The sequence below is a fragment of the Delphinus delphis genome, chromosome 5 (assembly GCF_949987515.2).
Source record: "Delphinus delphis chromosome 5, mDelDel1.2, whole genome shotgun sequence".
Lineage (NCBI taxonomy): Eukaryota > Metazoa > Chordata > Mammalia > Artiodactyla > Delphinidae > Delphinus > Delphinus delphis.
Window position 1 is genome coordinate 22,766,606 of NC_082687.1, and position 23,062 is coordinate 22,789,667.

Here is a 23,062-nt window from a genome sequence, read left to right on the forward strand (position 1 = left end):
AAAGATGACCTAGGAATCCAGGGTTCCTGCGTGGTCACCAATCACTGGAAAATGAGTCATAGTTATTGCTACAATAAGGAAACTCAGTTTAGCTAGGCAAAATATGCCAGGCAGACAGGGCAGCAGTAATTTAAAAATACTCTAAAGACCTGAAATTTCCCATTTTCAGATTTTAACTTGTTCTGCTAACAGTCTTAACAACGCATTACTAAATCATCTGGTAATTATTTTCGAGGTCAAAATGTGACTGATTCACTGTTAAAGGAGTCTAGATAGAACAATAAAGATTTCTACAGATCTTTTTTTTTTGTTAAAAGGAAGAAAAGCAATTAACGCAAAGTTCAAGACACCTGCCATATGGAAACAGTATACTGCTTTTATTCACGTTAAATAGATTCTGAAGATCAGCAAGAATAAATCAAATGTCCTATACCAGCTTTGCATAAAGTACATGAGAAAGCAATTACTTGTTCTCTGAATATCTCCCTTTTAAAACATTAAGATTCCATTATAAGAAGAAAATATATCTATTAGTAATTAAAGGTCTTTATTGCATCATTAAAAAAAATCCATATAGGGCTTCCCTGGTGGCGCAGTGGTTGAGAGTCCGCCTGCCAATGCAGGGAGCACGGGTTCGTGCCCCGGTCCGGGAAGATCCCACATGCCGCAGAGCGGCTGGGCCCGTGAGCCATGGCCGCTGAGCCTGCGCGTCCAGAGCCTGTGTTCTGCAACGGGAGAGGCCACAACAGTGAGAGGCCCGCGTACCGCAAAGAAAAAAAAGAAAAAAAAATCGATATAAGAAAACAAACGGATTTTGGTATTTGGCAGGCAGATGTGCTAACGGGAAGGAGAAAGACAGTAAAAATTAAAAGTCACGGGATTAAAATTTTCAGTTCAGGAGTGCTTGCTATATATCCTTTTGTAAGTATTTGAGAACTGAATTGAAGTTTGATTACCAAATAAAAATTTCACCAGCTTTCAATAACCTTGGATGCAGATATTTTCTCTTTTATTCTATGATAAATTCCTCAGATCTCAATATTAGGATTGAATAAAATCAGAGAGTGCTTAGAACAGAAAGTAAGGTTAAGTATCAGCCAATTCATTCTGTAGAAACTGAAGCCCAGAGAGGTCAAGTGAAAGGCTCACAGGTCAACAGCAGTGCTGATATTTGTCAAAGAACAGTAGAAACCAGAAGTCCACACCTGATTTTTTTTTTATTTCTGAAAACCAAAAGATGAAATTGTGGTAACTTTTCAATGTATTTATTTTTAGCTTCTTCGTCAATAAGTTGATTGTCCTTATCTGAAAATTCTTCATAGGAATGCGGTGTTTTCGTTCAACCCTCACTAGCCCACTCTAAAGCTTGGAGGAAACTTGCTTTCTGAGCTACCTAATCTTCTGAGCAAGAGACATTTTGGGATAGTTCCACCTCTTCTTTTTAACTTTTTTCTTAGGTGTCTTCTCATAGATTGGATTCTCTCATACAGCAGCATGAACTTTCTTGCACATCTCTTCGGTGTCTGGAGTTACCTTCTTTTTGTGCTGAGTAAATTTTTTCCTGTAAGCGTCACCATCTCCTTCCATATATAATCTGCAATGTTTTGATCCCTGATTTTCTTCCAAAGTACTTACGCCTTGAATTCCTTATTTTCTGAACCATATCCAGGGAATCGTTTGGTTCTGTGAGGGATGGAAAAGCTTCTTTCCACAGCTCTCTTCAGGGCCCCAAAAACTTTATTTCCAGTGGTAGTTCAGGTGTGAACTGAATCCAAATACAAAGTACCTTCATACTGTATTTTGTAAGTTCATGAGTATAAGCTGCACTGACTATCATAGCCTCTTCAACACAGGCATAAGCAATCTGACAAATGATCTCTCTGCTGGTTACATGAACTATCATCCCATATTTGAGTGTACTGTATTTACACTCAAATGTGTAAATTGTGTAAAATGTGTAAAATGTGTAAGCATTTCCAAGCATACCAATTGGTTTCACCCTCTCGCCTTCTTCTAAAGTTCACTTGGCATCTTTTTAAGTAGGCCTTATTCTTGACAACTTTAACTCCATCCCGTGAAGCAGAGATGCATATCTGTGGCTCATCACAGATATACAGCAATGGTGGTAACTTTTATAATTTAATTCTTACTGCTAACAATAAGAAAACACAGTCAATGTAAGAGGAATATGATTTTAAAGTGTAATCAAAGAACTCTATTAGAATCTAATAACTCTTTGCTCAGGCTGTTATAAAATACCATAGTCTGGGTGGCTTAAACAACAGAAACTTAATTTCTCACAGATCTAGAGGTTAGAAGGCCATGATCAGGGTGCCAGCAAGGTCAGATTCTGGTGAGAAACCTCCTCCTGACTTGCAGATGGCTGTCTTCTCCCTGTGTCCTCAGATGGCAAGGAGAGAGCAAGCTCTCTGGTGGCTCTTCTTATAAGGGCACTAATCCCATCATGAGGGCCCCACTCTCATGACCTCGTCTAACTCCAATTACTTCCCAAAGTCCCCATCTTCAAATAACATCACAGTGGAGTTTAGGGCCTCAACAGATACATTTGGGGGATACAAATATTCAGTCTGTAACACTCTTAAAACCTCAAACTTTAAAAATTAGCATAGTATTTGTTTCAAGAACTAGTGGGGGTTCAAGGGAAGAAGAGATAGCATGAAAGAAAGAGGGAGAAAATAATTTTTCCTACTAAAGTATAAAGAGATTCTTAAAATCTGCCCTATGAATTCATAATTTAAGCTCATCTCAGTGTCATTATTATCATTAGTAGTCAGATGAAGAAATTTAAGGAAAGTAGTTACCTCCTGGTGACAGTAATGGAACTCGAGCTTCCGCCAGTGTTACAATCACAGGCCAATCCTTAAAGTACTTGAAAGGCATATCACTTGGTCAGAGAAGCAATTCACGTTTACCAGTACTAGAAGTAAGTCTCCGTAGCCAAGAAATTTATTGTTAGTTAGTAGTCTGCCCAACAAACAAGCAAACCTCAAAACTGTTAGAGTCTCTCTTTCCTACTTACTGTGTAGGTCCCTGGAAAATCCTCAATTTGATTCTAGATAAGAGAAAAATAATCCCCACTAGACACCATTTCTAAGTTTAGGATTGAACCTTAAACCTGCTTTGAATTCGAGAGACGGCATCGATGATGGGGAAGATTAAAATAAAATAAAATTCAAGTTATCTGCTCTGGTCTTAGATGGATGGATGAGGATTAGACCAAGTTTATTATGGCAACCTAAATTTGTTTTTAGCAATCAATTTTTATATTAAGTTCTAAAGGAATGTGTTTACTTTCCAATTTACATGTGTGAACATCAGAAAGAAGCAACATACAGCATGTATCTACAAGCACAACTGGTCATTTCATCTGCTTGTCATAATGTAATATATGCCAAGTAGCACTTAGATCAAGTCTAATTAAACCTGCATTCAATGATTTCAATTGATTTTTAAATCTATTTTCCCTGTAAGATGGTAAACTGTCCCATAATGTAATAAATTCATCAGTGCCACACAATGTATAAAGACTGATCTTTAATTACCTAACATTTTCTGTCAAACTCTAATAAGCTTGAGTACATTGATCAAGGGACCCAAAGGGTCACCAATAGGCTGAGCCCATTACTAGAAGCAACCAGCCCCTATTGTAGCACAGCACTGAGAAAAACAATGTGGTTATATTGGTATTAAAATTAATTAGGTAAAGCAAAATAAGTGTGTCTGTTCTCTTCTCCATCTTATTCTACAACTTTTTATCTTTGACCTCATCCTTCTCTTCTGCCTTCTTAAAATATTTCATGGTATGACTTTGTATATTTTCTAGTTTTCCTAGCTTCCATTATAAAATTGCACTCGTCTTCCTTTTCCTGACTCAGTTCTTTATCTCCCTGAAGTCTTATTGCAAACAATTTCATTCAACCACACTTTTACTACGAGGCACCATGCTATACCACAGAACAACAGACATCAGTGAATTTCACTTAATGGATTAGGGTGGAAAATCCTAGGCTAGAGCATGCTATTAGGGGAATACATTGTTAAGGGGCAGGTAACTTTCTACAGTTCCTCAAGGATTGCACCTCCAACACAGCTCACTCATATATATTAAGTAGAACTGACAACGTGTAAATGAAAAAGCAAAGCCAAACCTCACTAGGAACACAGTTAAGAATAGTGACCTTCCAGTGATCATTAAGCCTGTGGTAGCTGGAGCAGGAATAATGAGTTCTGACCTGCTTCTTCAAAAGCTTGATGATAGGAAAATGGTCAATTTGGTCTTAGGAAATTGAGGAGCCTGGGTAGGGGATAGTGACCAGCCCTTTTCACTGACATGCCTGGAGACTATCGCCTCTCAGTTCCTAATGAGAATAAGTATGGAGAATACTAGGGACTTCAGATGGGTGAGACCATCCCAGGCAAGGGATAACAAAAGATGGAGGGAAAATAATAGGACGTCAGTGTGGGGAAGAATCTTAGGTGCACCGTCTACACCTACGGACATTGCTCTCTTGCTGGTTGAGGTTGACACTGAGCTCAATACCCTGAGAAGAGGGGTTTCCAAAGAACTACAGAGACTCTGACTCCACCTTTAGAAAGTATTATGTGCACATAAGCCGCTATAAGTGACAAAGGAAGTGACGATCAATGTCAAGGGTTACGTGTGTGGTTGCAGATGAAGCTGAGAAAGCAGACTTACTATCTTGTATCTCCTGGCTGAGGTTTTTGCACGCTTATTTTCAGGTTCATGTTCATTTGGGTCCAGGGACAGGAAGACATATACATTTAAATCAGAAAAAGAGCTTTAGATGAGATCAGATGAGAGCTGTAGAAAAGATGAGTTGGAAATGGATGCTGTGATTTCTAACTTGGGCTATAGTTAGGGCACCTAATGGTTCTGAATTTAACCAAGAAAGGACAAGCACCAAAGGGCAGAGCCTTCAGGAGAAGACCTAAATTCAGTTCAGGGTGGTTCTAATATTAAGTGATTGTGAAAATAAGTGTGTGTCCACTTATGCAAGCTTAAAAAGAATCTGTCAACGACTATAAAAAAGAAAGCATGTATTTTGTCACTCTTTTCCCCTTTCCACATATTCTGTACAAATCTCACAAATGGGTGTCTATATAGTCCATGGCATGGGTGTAAAATGCCACAGGGTTGGCAATGCCTGTGGACAGAGAACGGGGGGTGGGAGAAACAGGGCTGGGTAACTGCATGTGGATAGGGGCAGAATGTGCACAGGTGCAGGGTGTGTGTATAGGATGAGGGTTCATTTGGATGAAGACCACAGGCCTGTCTGCAGAGGTGTCTGTTCAAGAAAATGCTCATGGTGGGGAAAAGTGGATGAATACATATAGAGAGTGTCTCATACATTTCTCTGGAAAATACTTGGTTGTTTACATTGTTCAAAATCAGCACTTTCTCAGCTATGCAGCTGCTTTTCTTGGAACACAGTGTCTGTCTGATAAGCTGTTAAAGAAAGCTTTCCAAAAAGAAAGCTTCTTGGGTTCAAATTAGTTAGGGAAAAGCTGTAGGCGACATTGCCTCTGAGAGTCCTAGAAGGACTTGAGGGCTTAATGAAGGCTCTGAGAAATCCTACAGTAAGGTCACCCTCTTCACTTTTTTGAATATAACATTTTCAAACTTACTGCACATAAACTACTTCACTCGAAGAACACATACTAATAACTGAAGGGATACCAGTGTTCCAAATAACATTCTTCGGAAAAAGCTGATATAAATGTGTCCAGAGCAGCAGAAATACAGGGTGATAATGATGAAAGCGACTTTGGTAAATATGGGCAAATCCTTTACAAAATTTTCAGGTCAAATATAATTCCTTGCAGGCCTAATCATTCCTGCAATTATCTTCAAAGCTAAATTAGCTCTCAAACTTCTTAAGCAGGTAGGTCTGTGTACGGATATTAATTTTATGTGATCTGCATTTTAAAAGAGGGAAGAGCTCAGGCTTTTCTCTACAAATTGAGGAGCTACTGAAGTGTACTCTAAGTATGCGTTGTCTCTTCAGTGACTGAAAACTCTCATTTGCAGTCTGACAAATATGACATATTTTGAATAATGCAAACTAAGGAAGTGCTAATCGGTTTCTATGGTCATACCTCCCGCCCCATGAAAATGCATTAGGAACTTAAAGAAAAATGCAGACTATACCACTGTAGAGCCATTTAAATTATAAATGAAAGGCAGTCTAGTTGGATGAAATGGGGAATAATAATACTGATGAGGATGATAATTTTAAAAATAGGTGACGAGCATGATGGGCACATGCTTTGCATCAGGTACTGTTTCAGATGGGTTGGGTACCATTTGTCTAATTCTCACCTGGGAACAACAAAAACAACATCAAAACACCTAAGGCTAGAGAAGCTAATCAATAAAAGGAAAAAAAAATTACAGCCAACATTTATTGAGCACTTACTATGTGTCAGGAACTGTTATAAACATTTCACGTTAGTAATTCATGTGAGCTGAGGCTGTGAGATGGGCACCACTGTCATCCCCTTTTCACAGATAAGAAAACTGAGTCTCAGAGTAATCAATCATCCTGCTGGATAATAAAAAAAGCCAGGATTTGGGCTCAGGCATGTCTCTAAATCCCATACACTTTTTATTTCTCTACTGTCCTAAGCCCATGATATTTGTATACTTTGCATTCTCTGATTTTATAATAAATTAATGTCATTTTAGTAGTTATTACAAAGTGGCTCATGTTACAGCCTTTTGATAATTTTAGACAGTCTTCTTCCTAAATGACAATGACACAGTTATATATAAGAACAGAATCAGTTTTAGAAGCAAATAGCCCTACTTCTGCTTTTGATGTTTCCCTTCCTTTTCCCAGACCAGTCCTGAGAAACATCACTTGAATTTATTTCTGTAGACAGTTTATTAAGGATTCGGCAATAACATGTATCTGTAAACCCTAAAAGCAACTGACACTCTGTGTCACTTTTATGAATATCTGTCCTGATTTCAATGCTATATTGCTAAAATTTCAAGTCAAAGCGAATTTGCTATTTTTCCCAACTGTATCAGAATGCAGCCTGTTTCAACCAAACAAATACTTTCCCTATGTCTCTTGCTGGTATCTGCCATTTTATAAGAAGCCAAATCTGGTGTCAGTGTGATTAAAGCCAGAACTTGGGTTTCAAGGAAGCATCCGTTCCTCAGATAATAAAAATGGTATGTCCAGATCAAAGGTTAAATCAACCTCTGCCATTGCCCAATTTAGAGAATTGTGGATGTCACATTTTAAGAAAGACCTACAACAAACTAAGCAAACTAAGAAAAACATTAAGTGATGGGTGAAGGAATTAGTAAGTTTAATGCAAGAAGCAATCTTTATAGAGTGTTTTTCTCTAATGCATGGTAATGCATGGAACTTCACTGCATTTATTAATTGCCCAGAATCACCCTGGGAGGGAGGTCATTACTATTTCCACTAACAGATGTTAGAGAATAGACAACATGCCTGGGGTGACACAGCTGGGACTTGAACCCGAATCTGGTAGGAAAGTCTGGTGCTCTTTCTACATTACATTCCTTGCTGAGTAAAAAAGGAGAGAAGATTTAAAGTTGGGCAAAAAAGCTGCTTTCAAATGCGATCATAGAGAAAAGGTATGAGACTTATTGTACTTAACGCTATGAAGGAGAGCTGGGAATGTGGCAAGAAGATAAAGTCTGGGATAAAATAGGAACACTTTTCTAACACTGACCTGTCGGAAAATGGGAAAGACGTATGGCCTCCTAAGTTTGATTTCCAGGTCACTAAAGGGGTCCAGGAAGAAGCTAAAGTGTCAAGATCTCTTCTGCTCTGTAAACTTACTTAATCCTAAAATTCTAAACAAAATATATATTCTCTAAGAACCCTTCTTCTCTTCTAATTTCCATCCTGTCCCAGCTGTGTGACCTTAGAAAGCTATACTGCTACTCTGCAGTTAGCTTATAAAACAAGAATAATATCACCTTCCAGGCAAGGGTATTAGAAGATTCAGTAAGGTAAGACATTTGAAACGCTTAATCCATCATAAACCTCAAATAGTGTTAGTTACCTCTTCCTATGTTTCTATGAGGTCCGAGTCAGTGTCAGTATCAGAGAAGCTGTCCTGGAGGAGCTTCCTGTCTTCGTTTTGAATTATGCCAAAAGCACGGTGAATAGAGCATTCCAGAGATTCGAGGCTTTCCCCATATGTGTGCATCTGGATCAAGCATGAGCGTGCATTTGCTATTGACGTGCATGTTTTCTTGCTGTTCACTCCCAAAGGAAAAGAATGCAGTGTTCTTTTTCATTGCTTTCAGCGGTTAGGATGGGCATTTTTAGAAAATTCTAGGCAAAAGCATCAAGTTAGCTTTTACATGACATCCTTATCCTCGAACTTTTCCACGAATGCATTTAATAAAGTTTAATACTATTCTGTTTTATAATTAATCACTGATATGCTATTTTCTCTTAAAGCAGGCTTTTTGGCCACCAGTCAATGTCTACCGCCCTTATGTAATATAGAAAATGTTTTAGACGTGTATAAAACTTAGTGTGGTGGAACCAGCAGGACTTTCTGCTGTAATCCTACTTTCTGATACCTAGAAAAACTAACTGGAAGCGACTTTTAAAGGAGAATAAAACATATTCAAAACATATTCAAGATGCTTGGATGTGATTTTTTAAAAGCATCTCTGAAGTCCAAGTAAATATAAGAAAATACGTTGTCGTCACACATACAATTTTAAAGACAGTATCTAGTGCTTAAAGTAAGCATTATTTGCGTGCAGGAAAAGAGTTATGGTAGGAAACGAAAAAACAAAGTTTAATTCCATTTCAAATGAAAAATAAATTTATCAGTTAAAACTGTATTGTCAATCTACGGCCAAGTTCGGTCTCAGGTTACCGTGGGGATTCACATGCACTCGAGCATTCCAGGAAGAAACATTCTGACCCACTGCCCTATGGCCCGCAGAACGGGCCTTGGCTCCCAACCTGCGAAATGTTAGTGACAATTGCATTTTTTTTATCACTCTGAGTATGCTGGTGTAGAAAACTGTGTGTCAGAGCCTAAGGAACCTCTCCTTAATATTGCTCCCAGCTCTTAAATTAAGAACATGCCTTTGGGAGATTCAGTTAAAAATATGCAGGAATTTTTTTTTTTTTTTTTGTCGTTCTTCTGTTTTTACAAATAAAATGGAAGTGCGTGTTTGTGCCTGTGTGTGTGTGTGTGTGTGTGTGTGTGTGTAAGGAGGTTAAATTAAGCAAAACGCCAAAAAACAAAATCGAACAAAACTTAAGACACCATAGTTTGGATCTTACCTTCTCTAAACACACACATTTGACAATAATGGAAAATAAATAATCAAGTTTGGGAGAAAGCAAAATAATTGTAAAGGAATATACATGTACAGACATACCTATCCATACACTCCATGAGGCATTTGCATGAATATGTACACATATAAAATGTTACATAAAATAGGAAAAATTTAAAAACAGTAGAAATTCATTGTTCGTTTCTTTCAGAGCCCCTCCCATACATCTGTATATTATAAAACATAACATCATGTGTCTGTCTAGGATCATCGGAGTCTTATGCTGTACGTTTCACGACAGCACTACTGTAAATGTGGCAGAAGTAATAAACAAAAAGGAAACATAAATTCTCTTTTTATGGATAAATTCTTATACATCTGCATTCAAGAAACTTTGGTCACATCCACTATGATAAAATTATAATAAATGCTTGCTTAATTTGGGGGGGATTACACGTGGAAGGTTACAAAAGAAACAACAGAGCAGTTGCTAAGATGAGCTGAATGTTTCTGTGGCAAGGCAATGTGACCTATACTGAAATAAATGTGAATTCTAAGTAAGGTTTTCAGCCTTTCAAGCAAATCACAATCTATCACTCACTATTACTCTGAAAGTTACTTGTCTCAGATATACTCTAAAGCTTAGACTGCATTATATTCACTAGTTTAGGTGGATTCCACTCGGAAATAAATGGTACCAGGTTCATATTTAGCATCCATAAAAATATAAGTCATCATCATGAATCAAAATCTCAACAAATAATTATTGAACCTCTCTACTATGTCACAGGCATATAAAATTGAATTTTAAGATTAAAACATTAATAAAAAGTAATTGAGGCCCCTAAAACTCTCCAAAAGATAGAATATAAAATGGAGAAGAAAGCAAAGATGCTATGAGACCATTAGCTTCCTATCAGGCAGCACAATAAAAGCAGAAGCAGCTCTGGAGTCAGACTCAACTGAATTCTAATCCTACTTGTACAGTTAGTACCTGCGGAATCTTAGACAAGTTGCTATAAAACTGGGATGATAAAGCTGCAGGAATTAAATGATATAGTGCAGGAGAAGCACCCAACATATCCCTTGCATGCTAGTAGATGATCAATAAATAACAAGATTTTTCATTAACAGTGTTATTAGTAATATCAATTGCAAGATGTTAACCCTGTTACTATTTTAAAAATTGGGTAAAGAACCTATTACTATAGTTAGCATATGAAAAATTCACGATAAATGCTCGTTGAATGAACAGTCACTGAATGAAGCCCGAACTGTGTGGAGACAGGCAACAAAGGTCAGATAAGGTCAAAGCACCTCTATCTGTCTCAGTTCTTCTGAGAAGGATTTCCTAAGAAAGAATTTTTATCCCTGCCTCTTTTTCTGCCTTTGCGATTGTTTGACTACTTTAAGAGCAACGTAATTTTTCCCCTGATCTCTAGCGCCATTGCCAGAGAAAGATATGCTTCTCCATTCTGTAATTAAATAGGACAGTATTATGATGTTCTAAATTTCTGCTTGTTATGATTCCAAGAGACTCAGGTCAGGTTGGTAGAACAAATAATTGTTAGGTGCTTGGGCAGTAAACCAGGCTCAGGGCCATGGTTCTGGGGTGAGAACAGATTCCCCAGGTTTCCCTTAGTCTCCATTCCCCCCTAACCTAGCAGGCTGGTTCTCACTTTCTGCCATCATGGCTAACATTCCTGAGTTCTCCATGGCCATTAACACTCATTAGGTCTTCATTTGCGATAAATCCAGGCACTGTGGTGAAATCAACGTGGAAGACACCTTGAACGAGTGGTCCTGGACCTCCGTCCTTGCTTTGTTCTGCCATTACCAAGTCACGTGACACAGGACATGTTTTAACTAGATCTCGGTTTTCCCCTTGGTCAATGGGGACAAAAAGTGAGTCATTAAGAGCACAGGATTTGTAGTCAGAAACGTGTGGCTTCACGCCTTGGCTTTCTTATGTTAAGAGCATTGTAACTTTGCGCAAATTACTTAACTGCTTTCTACACCTCAGTTCCTTAGTTTATAAAATGACAAAAGGAATAACATCATACGCTGATAAGGGTCAATGAAACAACATCTCTAACATACTTATCAGAGCATAAAACACATAATGTCTCATAGTATCTTCCCCCTCCACCTCCTCCTCCTTCTCTTCTCATTAGTATTACTATTATTGTAATATTAACCAGTGTCTTCCACGTCTGCAATTGTAATCCGCTATACAAGAATCTTAGCTTGTTTACAGTACAGTATGGAAGTCAGGAATAGATAGTAATGAGCTAGAAAACGAAACAGAAAGGATGATTCAGATCTAAAGGAAGTCAGAGTAGACAGGAACTACCAAATGTAAACTAGAAAAACAAAGCAGATGTCATAAAAAGGTACCAGGGTTAATACTAAATAAAGACACCGACTGGGATACTAGAACGCTTAGACAGAAATTTAGTGGCTATGCATTTAAATGAAAATGAGTTACATGAGTGGGAACCACTTTCTATATCGGAGGCATTCTCTCCGATACATGCAAACAAATTTTAGCCTACAATTTCAAAAATGCACGGTACCATATTTCATGCAATTTGAGTCTAAGTCTATAAATAAGACACACACTTCTTGCCCTTTTAAGTTTTTTGTGGAAAATAAAAATTCAACTCAAACTCAAAAATTCCAGTTCACAGTACATAGGACAGGCCACATTAAACTATGGTATTCCATGAAACTAGTTTGAGAGTTTGAAATCTGACTTACCTGATAAGAATAAGGGACAGTGAACACAAACAAAACCAGACTCACGATCCAAGAACGGTGCCGACAAATACGCCCTTACCCTTATTTCTGTGAATTTGTTTTACAGAAATCTGAGAATTCTACTCTTTAAAAATTATGACCCGAATGTAAAAGGAATAAAAGTCAGATAATGTCAGTGCAAAGGAATAGTAAAAACAAAACTAATAACCAAAAAAATGCTTCTTATCCCTGATCTAACGTTTTTCCGATTCAGTACCTCAGAGGTTGCCAAGTCATTGGAGAGAAGATAAATTACAACAGATGGAAAAACACGAAGCATCAGAAATCAGCAGGTTATGATAAGTCTATAATGTGTCTTGTTCATAGGGGGAGAAATCTACAAATTTGGCAAAGCACAAAAAGGGAAAAAAATATTAACCTTCCCATTTCAAAGTTGGCTTTCAAAAATTATTTCTTCTAGAAAATGCAATGCTTTGTTGCTAAATTTGGTTTCCTTTTAGACAATCAAACTCAAATAAATAAGAATCAGGAGTAGTCAAATCAAAAGTGGAAATGTGTCTTGATTTCCTCTAAATCTGGAATTGTTATATTCCTTTTTCCTTCTAAGTGTAGTACTCTTTCTGTTCCTATCCTTCCTCTAATTGTGTGTGTTCACATATTTTCATTGCACTAAGGATTTCTGGGTCCCTGATATCGGTTTCAAAGCCAGTGTCTAAATGTTGTGCAGAGGGCTGCGGACGTTAATGACAGTTATGATACAATCAATACTGCAGTTTGTGATCAGCAAGGTGAGGAATAAAGTACCATGCACCTTATATAGAAAACACGTGACCTGCTGGTGGTTCTCAGCAAGCTCAATGTCTGACATCTTATATCATGAATCCAGGGGCACTTGGGTCAAATCTAACTGCCATGCTAGATGGGTAACAGGTATCTTCTAGGATACCAGTGACAGTGGCAGATAGACATTTTAGCTGGCACTTACACACTTCCAACAGAAAATAAACACAGCAAAATTTTATTGGGAATAACACCACAAAACTATAAAGATTTTTAAATGCCGTCCCAAATAAAATGCAACAACAAAAAATGTTACAGCCGAAAGGAAGCCAAAAAGAAGATGACAGCCTCAGTAGAACCCTTCAACACTTATTTTTCTGCATGAACATGTGTTACTTTAAATTATTTTATACCATCTCTTAAGTCAAAATGCTAAACTGTAAGGATCAGGAAAAAGTCAGACAGGAGACAGCCAGCAGTACAGATTCCACCATAAACCATGACATCTACACTGAAATAAATTGGTTATAATGGGTCCTTAGGGGCTGGGCAGAGGGAAAACAAACTTGACACATTGTCTGTTCCCTGACAATGGTCTCTACATTGCATCAAAAGAAGAGCATCTTAAGATTTACAAACAATGTTCTCTACAATTTTTATATTCATTTATACTATATAAATATTGTAAGGCAGTGTTCTCCATGTATACATAATTTTAAAGTTATTATATGGTTAGAAAATAACATACTATTTTTCTAATTTATAATGAAGTTAAAAAGAAATGATTAATCTATTTAATACTCTTCTTAGTATGAAAACAGAGTGCAGTTCCTAAAGATTGTTGTGTCATCTGTATCAAAACAGATTGTACACATACTCAAAAGCATCTCTGATCTGCTGTCTGTTGCAGTGAGTCTGTTTTAACTTATACTTTATTTTTTTAACTTACAGTTTATATTTAATAGTATAGCAGCAAAATAAACTAAAAAAAGAGAATAATCAGCCTACCCTTTATTATCATAAATCTGCAAGTTGCCTCTAACAAACATATTTCAAACCTAGAAACTCACTTGATTTAAAAAGTAACATTTTGATAAGTAACAGAAATATTATTTAGTAACATGCCCATCATTTCTATTTACTCTCTTACTTTCAAGAATTTTATCACCTTATTTTTTGAAGTTTCATTTCAAGTTTCATCACTTTATTTTTTATTTTATATTGAAGTACAGTTGCTTACAATATTATATTGGCTTCAGGTGTACAATACAGTGATTTGATATTTTTATAGATTATGCACCATACAAAGCTATTATATTATTATTGGCTATATTCCCCTGCTGTACATTACATCCCTGTGACTTATATAACTGGTAGTTTGTACTGCTTAATCTCCTTCACCTTTTTGTCCATTCCCCACCCCTAACCCTCTGGCCACCACTAGTTTGTTAATAATGTCAGTTTTTTTCCCTACAAGAGCTGATAACTTTTGACCATGTGAAACACAGACTTGAATATGAACCTGAATAATTGCTGTTTCCCTGTAACTTGTTGCAGAGGAGAACGTAAGCTGTTTGAGAGTTGACATCCAAACACCTGCAAGAATTGTGACTTTCAAACCCAACCAGCCTTCAATAAATATCACAGGCTGTTAAATTTAACAGCATTGAGACCCACCTCAGGCTCAGGGTCAGCACTTGCTCCTTGGACTTCAGTAGATCTCCGACTTTAAAACTGGCATAGCCCAGAAAGCTTCGCTGAAAATAAGAAAGAATGGTTTCCATTAACTTCTGAGGTTCTCAGAATTTTGTGTCACAGCAATCACACAAAACCAGTCTTCAGAAGAGTGAAATGTTAAATCTATTAGCCTGACAAATATTTCATTGACAGAAATACAACCATCAGTAATAGATGTCCACTTCATGGGGCGAGGTTGAGGGATGCAAATGCATCCTTCTCATTAAAAACAGAGATGAATAGCCAGGAAAATAACAAAATGTCTAACACAGAAGCCAGGACTTTTCCATGAACACATTTTCTCCCCACATGAAAACTGAGATAAAAGAAAAGATGACAGACGTTTAATATTTACCAATGCCGTCCTTGTTCTTATTAGAATTCCTCAAGTCATGGGCAGCAACAACTTTGTATTCCAGATATGAGCAAATCTGTTAGTTGGAGCTATTTTTATGTGGAATTCTGTGCAAGTTATAAATAGAAATGCTACATTTCTCCCCCATCACAGCAATGTTTAAAAGTATTTGTTTCCTTTGTTATTTCTACACTAGCATGGGACAATTTCACTCCAACACACAAAAAAGAATGGTACTTATTCAATTACATTTTCTAAAATTGCTTTTTTAACCTATCATACAGGGTGTTGACTATCTATGAATATATCTATCTTCTACACTCTCTGACTCATAATATAAAGAATAAAACACTAAATTGGTTTTTCTTTTCCAGGATAAAAATCTTTCATCTCTTTTTAATATTCCTGGCTGCTTGTGATTTAAAAGTCACAATATTATGGTATACCATAAATAAGATTTCTCATTCTCCTTTCAAGGTCAAGATGTAAACACGAAAATATCAGTTTCAAACCCGTATTATTACCTATTCCATTGCTGCCTAACACACTGTAATACTTTACAAGAAGTCTACACTACATCTTCCAGAACATTCTCTCTTCATAGGTCTGTTGCCAGCCTGCCCTAGAATGAGATGCTGGACTTAAGTCAACTGGCTCTTTTCAGAGGCAAGTGCGCAGTGATTCCATACATAAGAGGCTGCACCTACACAAAGTGATCCTTGAGCATAGAGAAGACAAGCTTCAGGTCAGAATTTTTCTCCTTCTTTTCAAAGTTCTAACTTAGAAGAACTGGTTCAAAAATCGTAAAGGCAAACATTTGAAATACAACTCGGTTGTAAGTTGGAGATGCCTATATGTTAGTAATGATAAAACCTAATTAATTCACTTGAAACTCGAAGAAGTGGTTTAGATACCAAGTCGCCAAATTGGGGATCATAGAAGACTAAATTATTAGGTGAAGAATGTTATGTGAAAACAGAAGATTTGTGGAAACAAGCTGTGATGACATGAATGCTGAGAGTGAATCAAGGCAGAGAAGAATTCCAAGAGCTGTATGAACAAAGCCAAAATTTAGGGTGACTTTTCAGTAAGGGGTAGAGAGTGTCTAGGAGAGACCCAGCTGAACAAAAGCACTTATGCCCCCTCAGCAGACAACCTACTAGGACGTCCCTGTATAAAAGGGCTCCCCTTCTCCACACTGCTCATCTCCATTCCTTATCCTGTTGTATTTTTTCTATTGTCACTTAAATATTATGTATTTCATTGCTTATTCTGTCCTCCCCTCAAAATAAAAATTGAGATTTGAAGATGCACGACGAGCTTTGTTTTCTGGTAACCTCCCACTGCCTAACACACATTAGGTGTGTGATAAATAGTGACTGACAATAAATGAATGAATGAATGGCATAGACACTAGCTTTCAAGTAATTTATACTATGAGATATAAAAGAAATACTCCTTCTGCAGATATTTATAAACCATTATAATTCACTGACCTGTGGGAAATTAAAACAATTTTTTAGCTTGTGGATTGTATAACGTGGTAGTGAATTTCACTTTAGCATTTTGTATGTTAAAGAGATGTCTTGCTTATTTCTCTTTCACCAGTCATTAGGGTTATTAATTTAAATTCTACCCCTCACTCATTATCCTCACTTGAAGAAAATGCTCAACCCATTTGACCCATCGTGACCAGAAATGTCACGATGCCCCCAAATTTCAAGTTATTTCTTCTCCTTGCCTTTTGAGATTTCTGAAGGAAGGGATGGTTTTAGAATTAAGAAAACAAACTGCACATGCCATGAATGTTAGTGTGGTCTTTTCAGCAATAGAAGCAGCAGATGTCCCAGACGGGAATGTAGCAACGAGAGACAGGTGGAGGGGCTATTTTCAGACATGCGCCCCAGACACACCAGCAGGCACAGCTGCAAGTAGTCTGTGACCACAAGTCATTGAATGTCTCTCCTGCCTACCAGGCCGGGAGCTCCTGTGGAAGCAGGACCTTGGCTCGTCCATCTTCTAGCTCAGCCCGTTGTCCGGAACAGAGAGGCTGCATGCTACGCCCACTGCTGCACTGAGTGTTTGCAGTGTGCCAAAATGGATGCCTGTGAGTCAACCTTTTCCATCACAACTGTCAGCCACGTGCTTAATCTCAAAGGATATTATCCTTTGAGAGAGAGCTTACAGAAATCATACAATCCGTTATAAATCAACTTAGGTAATGGCATTACGAAAGGGTGTCAAACCAGAGGAAGTGTTATTTGTTCTAAAAATATTTTTAAAATTTATTCTAAAAATAACTGTACATTAGGACTACATGTCACATAAAATGCATTTAATAAAATCCCTCAGTTTAAAGACATTGCCTAATTGTTTCACATTGCAATACCGAACAATGGACTTGCCTATACTCTTACTTTCTAGCAGGTTTTTATGTGTCTGCTTCGCCTCAGTATAAATAAAACTAGGACCCTCCACACCCCTGAAAGTGGAAAACACATCATTCATTTACATGAATATTCACTGGACTCCTGGTCAAAGAATGAATTAGAGAGAAAACAGTCTTCTCTATTATGAAACCTGAATTCCCATGGAGGGAAAACGGCACACAATGCTAATGCAAAAGAATAATTTAATATAGAGTTATTTTATCTTTACTGTCACTTTAATCATAATCATAGAATTTAAGAAAATTATTTCAAAAAATCTGTTTATATTCCAAATATAACTCAGGGAACAATGTTTTCATCTCTCCTTCAGTATTGTTTCTAAAATTCTCATCTTCAAGGTTTTAAACTGGGAGATCCAATATCAGGGGAAAATTTTAAAACAAAGAAAAAAAAAATTAAAGTGTCACTAGAGTTGGAGGTCTGAAGTGTAGTTCTAAATCCATGATTATGTCCAAAAATGGAAATCTGGGCAATTAAATCACTTCTCCCAGGCCCCAGGCTGGCTGTCCACTGACGGGCACTGTCAACCTCCATTTGTCTGTCTTCTCTCTCACAAATCTGGGACTTGGACAAGTTACTCCACCATACTAGGCCTTAGTTTCTGGATGAAAATGTTGCATAGGATAACTGTATCTTTCTCATTGTTATTGTTATAAGAATTAAAGTAATCCAGGCAAAGCACTTAGTACATTGCTGGGAAAATAGGAAGCACTGCATAAATATTAGCTTGCATAGTACTTAAGGAAAATATGCCCAGACGTCAGATGACTTAAATATAAGTCCACTTCAAATACTTTTTGGAAAAGGCCGAGTATTTAAAAAAAAAAGTCTATGAGAAATTCCTATTATAAAAAAGAAAAATGTATGTTTAAAAATAAAAGTTAGATTCAGGGAAATATAAACTAGAATAAATTCTAGTGGAAAAAAAAGATACGAAAGTTATGTGGTCCTTAGTGTTGAGCACACGTTACCTATAATTCCTTATAGCTCAAATTTTTATTAGATGATGTGGAATGCTTATCAGAGGCCAAGAAATGTCTGAATGAAATCAACAAACATTAAGACTTACTAAGACATGGCCAGTCTGTAGATGAAGAGACAGGAACCCATGGGAGTTAACTGGCTTACACCTGGTCACAGAACTAGTTAATGTGCAGAAGCCAAGTTAGAATCCAGGTTTCTCGCTCTTCAGTCCAGAATTCTTTCATCCCCCTCACGCTGTGCCTCATTTCCAGGACAGGTGGCAATTCCCTTTCCTTCTGACAGGCTCTCTGCCTGCACTCTGTGCGGCTCTGACCTTTCTTGCCTGCTCATGACAATGCAACACTCACCATTATCATTCTGGTGCAGGCACCCAAAGCAGATGATCATTAAATTGCCAGATGCACGATTTCAATCACTCACCTGGCTGGAGAGTGATATCAAGCAGGGTGGAGAATGCAGGGCACCTGTCTCAATCCCTGGCTCTGCTCTACGGGGAGCGTACAAATAAACCGTTCATCCTGCCTGCCCTGGTGGGGACTCAGCGCAAGTCACAGACATCCAGAATGCTCAGCAGGGTTGCATACCTGCCTGAAGCGGGTCCTCCATGGTCTCGTTCCCCTGGTACTACACAAGGATCCAGAGGAAGTGCTCCTCCATACACATACCTCCATCGCCTATGTTCATCTCACAAAGCCTTTATTCAAAGTTTAGGTTTCCTTTATACTACAACTTTCATAGATCTCCCAAGTTTTTCCAAGTACTGTCCAGAGCTGCATTATCCAGCATGTGCACTAGTTTGTGGCTACTGTGGGTTGAGTTGTGTTCTAAGTGTAAACACAAACCAGATTTATAAGATGTGATATGAAAAACGGAGTGTGAAATATATCATTACTGATTTCTGAATTGATTACATTTTGAAATGACAATATTTTACATATATTGAGTTAAATAAAATATTACAACTAATTTCACCTGTTTTCTTGTTACTCTTTTAAAAGCAAGGGCTGCTAGAAAATTTTAACTTACATATGTGGCATGCATTAAATTTCTAGTAGACAGTGTTGTTTTTTTATTTTTAATTTTTATTGGAGTATAGTTGCTTTACAATGTTAGTTTCTGCCATGCAGCAAAGTGAATCAGTCATACGTATACATGTATACCCTCTTTTTTAGATTTCCTTTCAATTCAGGTCACCACAGAGCACTGAGTAGAGTTCCCTGTGCTATACAGTAGGTTCTCATGAGTTATCTATTTTATACATAGTAGTGTACGTATGTCAATCCAAATTTCCCAATTCATCCTCCCTCCCCCCTTGGTATCCATAAGTTTGTTCTCTACATCTGTGTCTCTATTTCTGCTTTGCAAATAAGTTCATCTGTACCATTTTTCTAGATTCCACATATAAGCGATATTATACAATATTTGTTTTTCTCTTTTTGACTTACTTCACTCTGTATGACAGTCTCTAGAAGACAGTGCTGGTTTTTGAGGGTAAATGAAGATATCCATAATACTCTGACATATTCTCATAAAACTATATACTGGAACTGTGGTGTAGGTTTTAAAAGGTCTTTGAAAACCAGAAGTTTATATGGTGAGGCAGGCTGATACACAGCATCTCCTGCATATAACTTACAGGATGGGCCCTTTTTCATACTTTTGTACAGGTACTGTTTCTTCCCCCTCTACCCTAACAGACATGGTTGTGTGGTTTCCCACTCTATAGGAAGGGACAGAGGGTACATGAACTATATGCGCTGAAAAAATACATGACAAAGAAAAAAGAACTGAGAGAATATCTATTACAACTTGATGAACAGTCCAAAGAACACATTAAAATGCAATTTAGGGCAAAGTCATATATTATAAAATTACATCTTTACTATGAATATACCTCACAAGGTCTCAGAGCACAGACTGGTATCTGCTTGACTAAGTCATCACCAAAGGTGTGGTTTCATCTAATAGATGCTGCTGAAGAATGCAAAGAAATGTATAGAACATATTTGAAAGATTTATAATAAAAAATTTTAGCTGATTTTTTAAATTGGAGTACTTAGTGGCTAGAGTCCACGGCACATTGTAACGGCAGAGCCATTACCTGCTCTATGTTCTTGGCCAAGAACTTAAATTCTCACGGATTTTTTTCAGTGTCCAAAAAAATAGTTTGGAGGAGTGATGAGATGTATATTAATCAGCGGTACTTCACAGCTGCTCAAGGCGTGACAATTTTTCTCTATCCAGAATATCATGTGCTCTGAGGGTGTTAGAAAAGCCAAGGCATGCTGACTTGTTCTTATTTAGACTCATTCTTATCATGCCTGAGATTTAGTTTGGTAATATAATTACCATTTTATTGATTTCTGATGTGTCATAAAATGTACTCGATTCTTACCATGTTATTGCAATTATTTTTAGACACCCCCTCCCTTTTTATTCTGCTGCTTCTAAAAAAATATAAGATGGCTGGCAAACCAAAATCATGGTATGCTTCCTAATGCATTCAATACATATATCATGATTTGCTAATTTCTGGGCACAGAGCTAGGGCTATTAAAGTAAACAAAATACACATGATCTTTGCAAACAAAATATACATGATCTTTGCAATCAAAATAAACTAGTCTTTTGTTAAACAAAATACTAGTTTAACATCTAGTAGGAGAGTGGAGACATTACTAATAAATAATACCCATTCTGCCCAAGTTGCATTCCTAATAGCATCTTGATTTTGTTTAAATGGGAATTGTATCCCGATTCCCTTCTACCCAGGGACTCTGATCGTCTCAGTGATTATGTAAGTGGTGGGACAGTTGGCCCTCTGTACCCTGGGGTGCAGAACCACTGAGATAAAACCCGCAGATATGCAAATCCAACTGTAAGGGACTTGAGCACCCATGGATTTTTGGTATCCGAGGAGGATCCTGGAACCAATCTCCTGAGGATATTGAGGAACGACTGTATACCAGTTGAGTTTTCCTTTCCAGAATTGAAGGAACAGGATGAGATGCTCAGAACCTTTTCAATTTGGAATGTGATACCTGGAGGTGTAATGGTCAGACTGTACAATACTTTAAGAAAGGAGAAGCAGGACAATGGACAGAGACTGGTTGCTTTAAGTCCTTTTGAGAAGCTGGAGACTTGGGCAATTTCCCCATGACTTTTCTTAACATGAGAAGAACAAGTCTGTTACCTACTCTTCATCCAGTTACTTGCTTCTGAATGCATTCCTAACTGATACAATAGGCATGTCAGAGAATGCCCATTGAGAAGTTTCTCTTGGTCCAGGAATTATAGATGAGTCTTTGTCAAGGATGAGGACACAAGATAACAAATGTTCCACATGATAAGTTCAGAAAACCTCATCACAGTGCCTAAAAGGAGCCAGTTTAGAGAAACTGGTCTATTAGTAACCACAACACAGCCAGTTCATATAAAGGTAGTGCTGGAAGAGAGAGGTCAGAACTTGGGGAGGATACAATTTAGGAAATGAAGCAGATCTCTCTCTTCATTACCCTCAGGAAGACATCTTGATCTCCAACGCCAAAACCAAAGTCATCAGGGTATGGGCCCAAAACATGACTTATGAAGCTTGAAGGTGTCCAAACCATCTCTACCTCTGCTGTGTTGGGAACCGGTGATCGTGTCTCCTTTGGGAATCATTGATTATCTAGTACCCGATGCTGCTGGGGCTCACAGAAACGGTCAGAAGAGACATGGTTCAGCCAGAACCAGATCCCCCACGATGGGAAAGTATACAATGGGAAGGGGCCTCCAAGGCCTCCAGAAATACCTATATTTGTGCTCACAGGAGAGCCAGCATTTCACTCTGCCACAAAGAGAACTCGGGCAGCATTATGCTGAGAAGCATAAAAACCAGCATAAAGGGCACCACACCTCATGGTGGGCAAGCACACAAGGAACTCTCCCCTTTCCTTTCTCCTGAGTAACTGAGCAATGAGAGGAGGAAAGGGGAGAATGTGTGAGGATGGACCATTCCCCCTCCCCCCAACACAAGTTGCTAGAAGCGCAGAGTTGTCTACAGCCTGTAGCAGGAAATGGTGGAGGAGAGGGTGGAAGAGAATAATTTAAAATCAGAGAAGAGACTCAAGTTTTAAAATGAATAAGATGCATTCCATTCCAAGAACTTGAGTGAGAGAAAAAATAGGGGGGAAATTCATACAATTAGGCCAAGATGTCATTAAAATCTCAAGCAAGGAGGATTTAACACAGAGAAATTGTGGGAGTGAGCAGTTGGAGGAAAATAATTAAACCAGCTCATCTTTCTTGAACCTCAAAAAGTAAATGGTAATTTTTTTAAAAAAATGATTAACTTACTAAGAGTTATAAATTTCATTCTTTTTTTTTTGCCATTTGCAGCAACATGGATGGACTTGGAGGACATTATGCTAAGTGAAATAAGTCAGACAAAGAAAGACAAATACTGTATGGTATCACTTAACATGTGAAATGTAAAAAACACAACAAACTAGTGAATAAATAAAATAAGAAGCAGACCCACAGATACAGTGAACAAACTAGTGGTTATCAGTGGGGAGAGGGAAGGGGGAGGAGCAAAATAGGGGTGGGGGAAAAGGGTTATTATGGGATTATATGAAATCATGTGTGTGAAACATTTGAAAATTGTAAAGCACTATA

General features: G+C 37.7%; 1 protein-coding gene and 1 pseudogene across 5 annotated transcripts in view; both read right to left on the reverse strand.

Moving 5' to 3' along the window:
* INPP4B (inositol polyphosphate-4-phosphatase type II B) overlaps positions 1–23,062 on the reverse strand; it is a 487,644-nt gene that overhangs the window by 221,738 nt on the left and 242,844 nt on the right. For 4 of the 5 annotated variants that reach the window (XM_060012086.1, XM_060012084.1, XM_060012085.1 and 1 more), the window contains one exon: positions 14,555–14,634. In XM_060012086.1, coding sequence (XP_059868069.1) covers positions 14,555–14,634 — 80 coding nt within the window. Of the gene's footprint in view, positions 1–14,554; positions 14,635–14,969; positions 15,026–23,062 lie in introns of those variants that run through there. The other variant, XM_060012087.1, reaches the window with a different exon arrangement.
* Positions 1,211–11,171, reverse strand: LOC132425641 (large ribosomal subunit protein uL18 pseudogene; annotated as a pseudogene).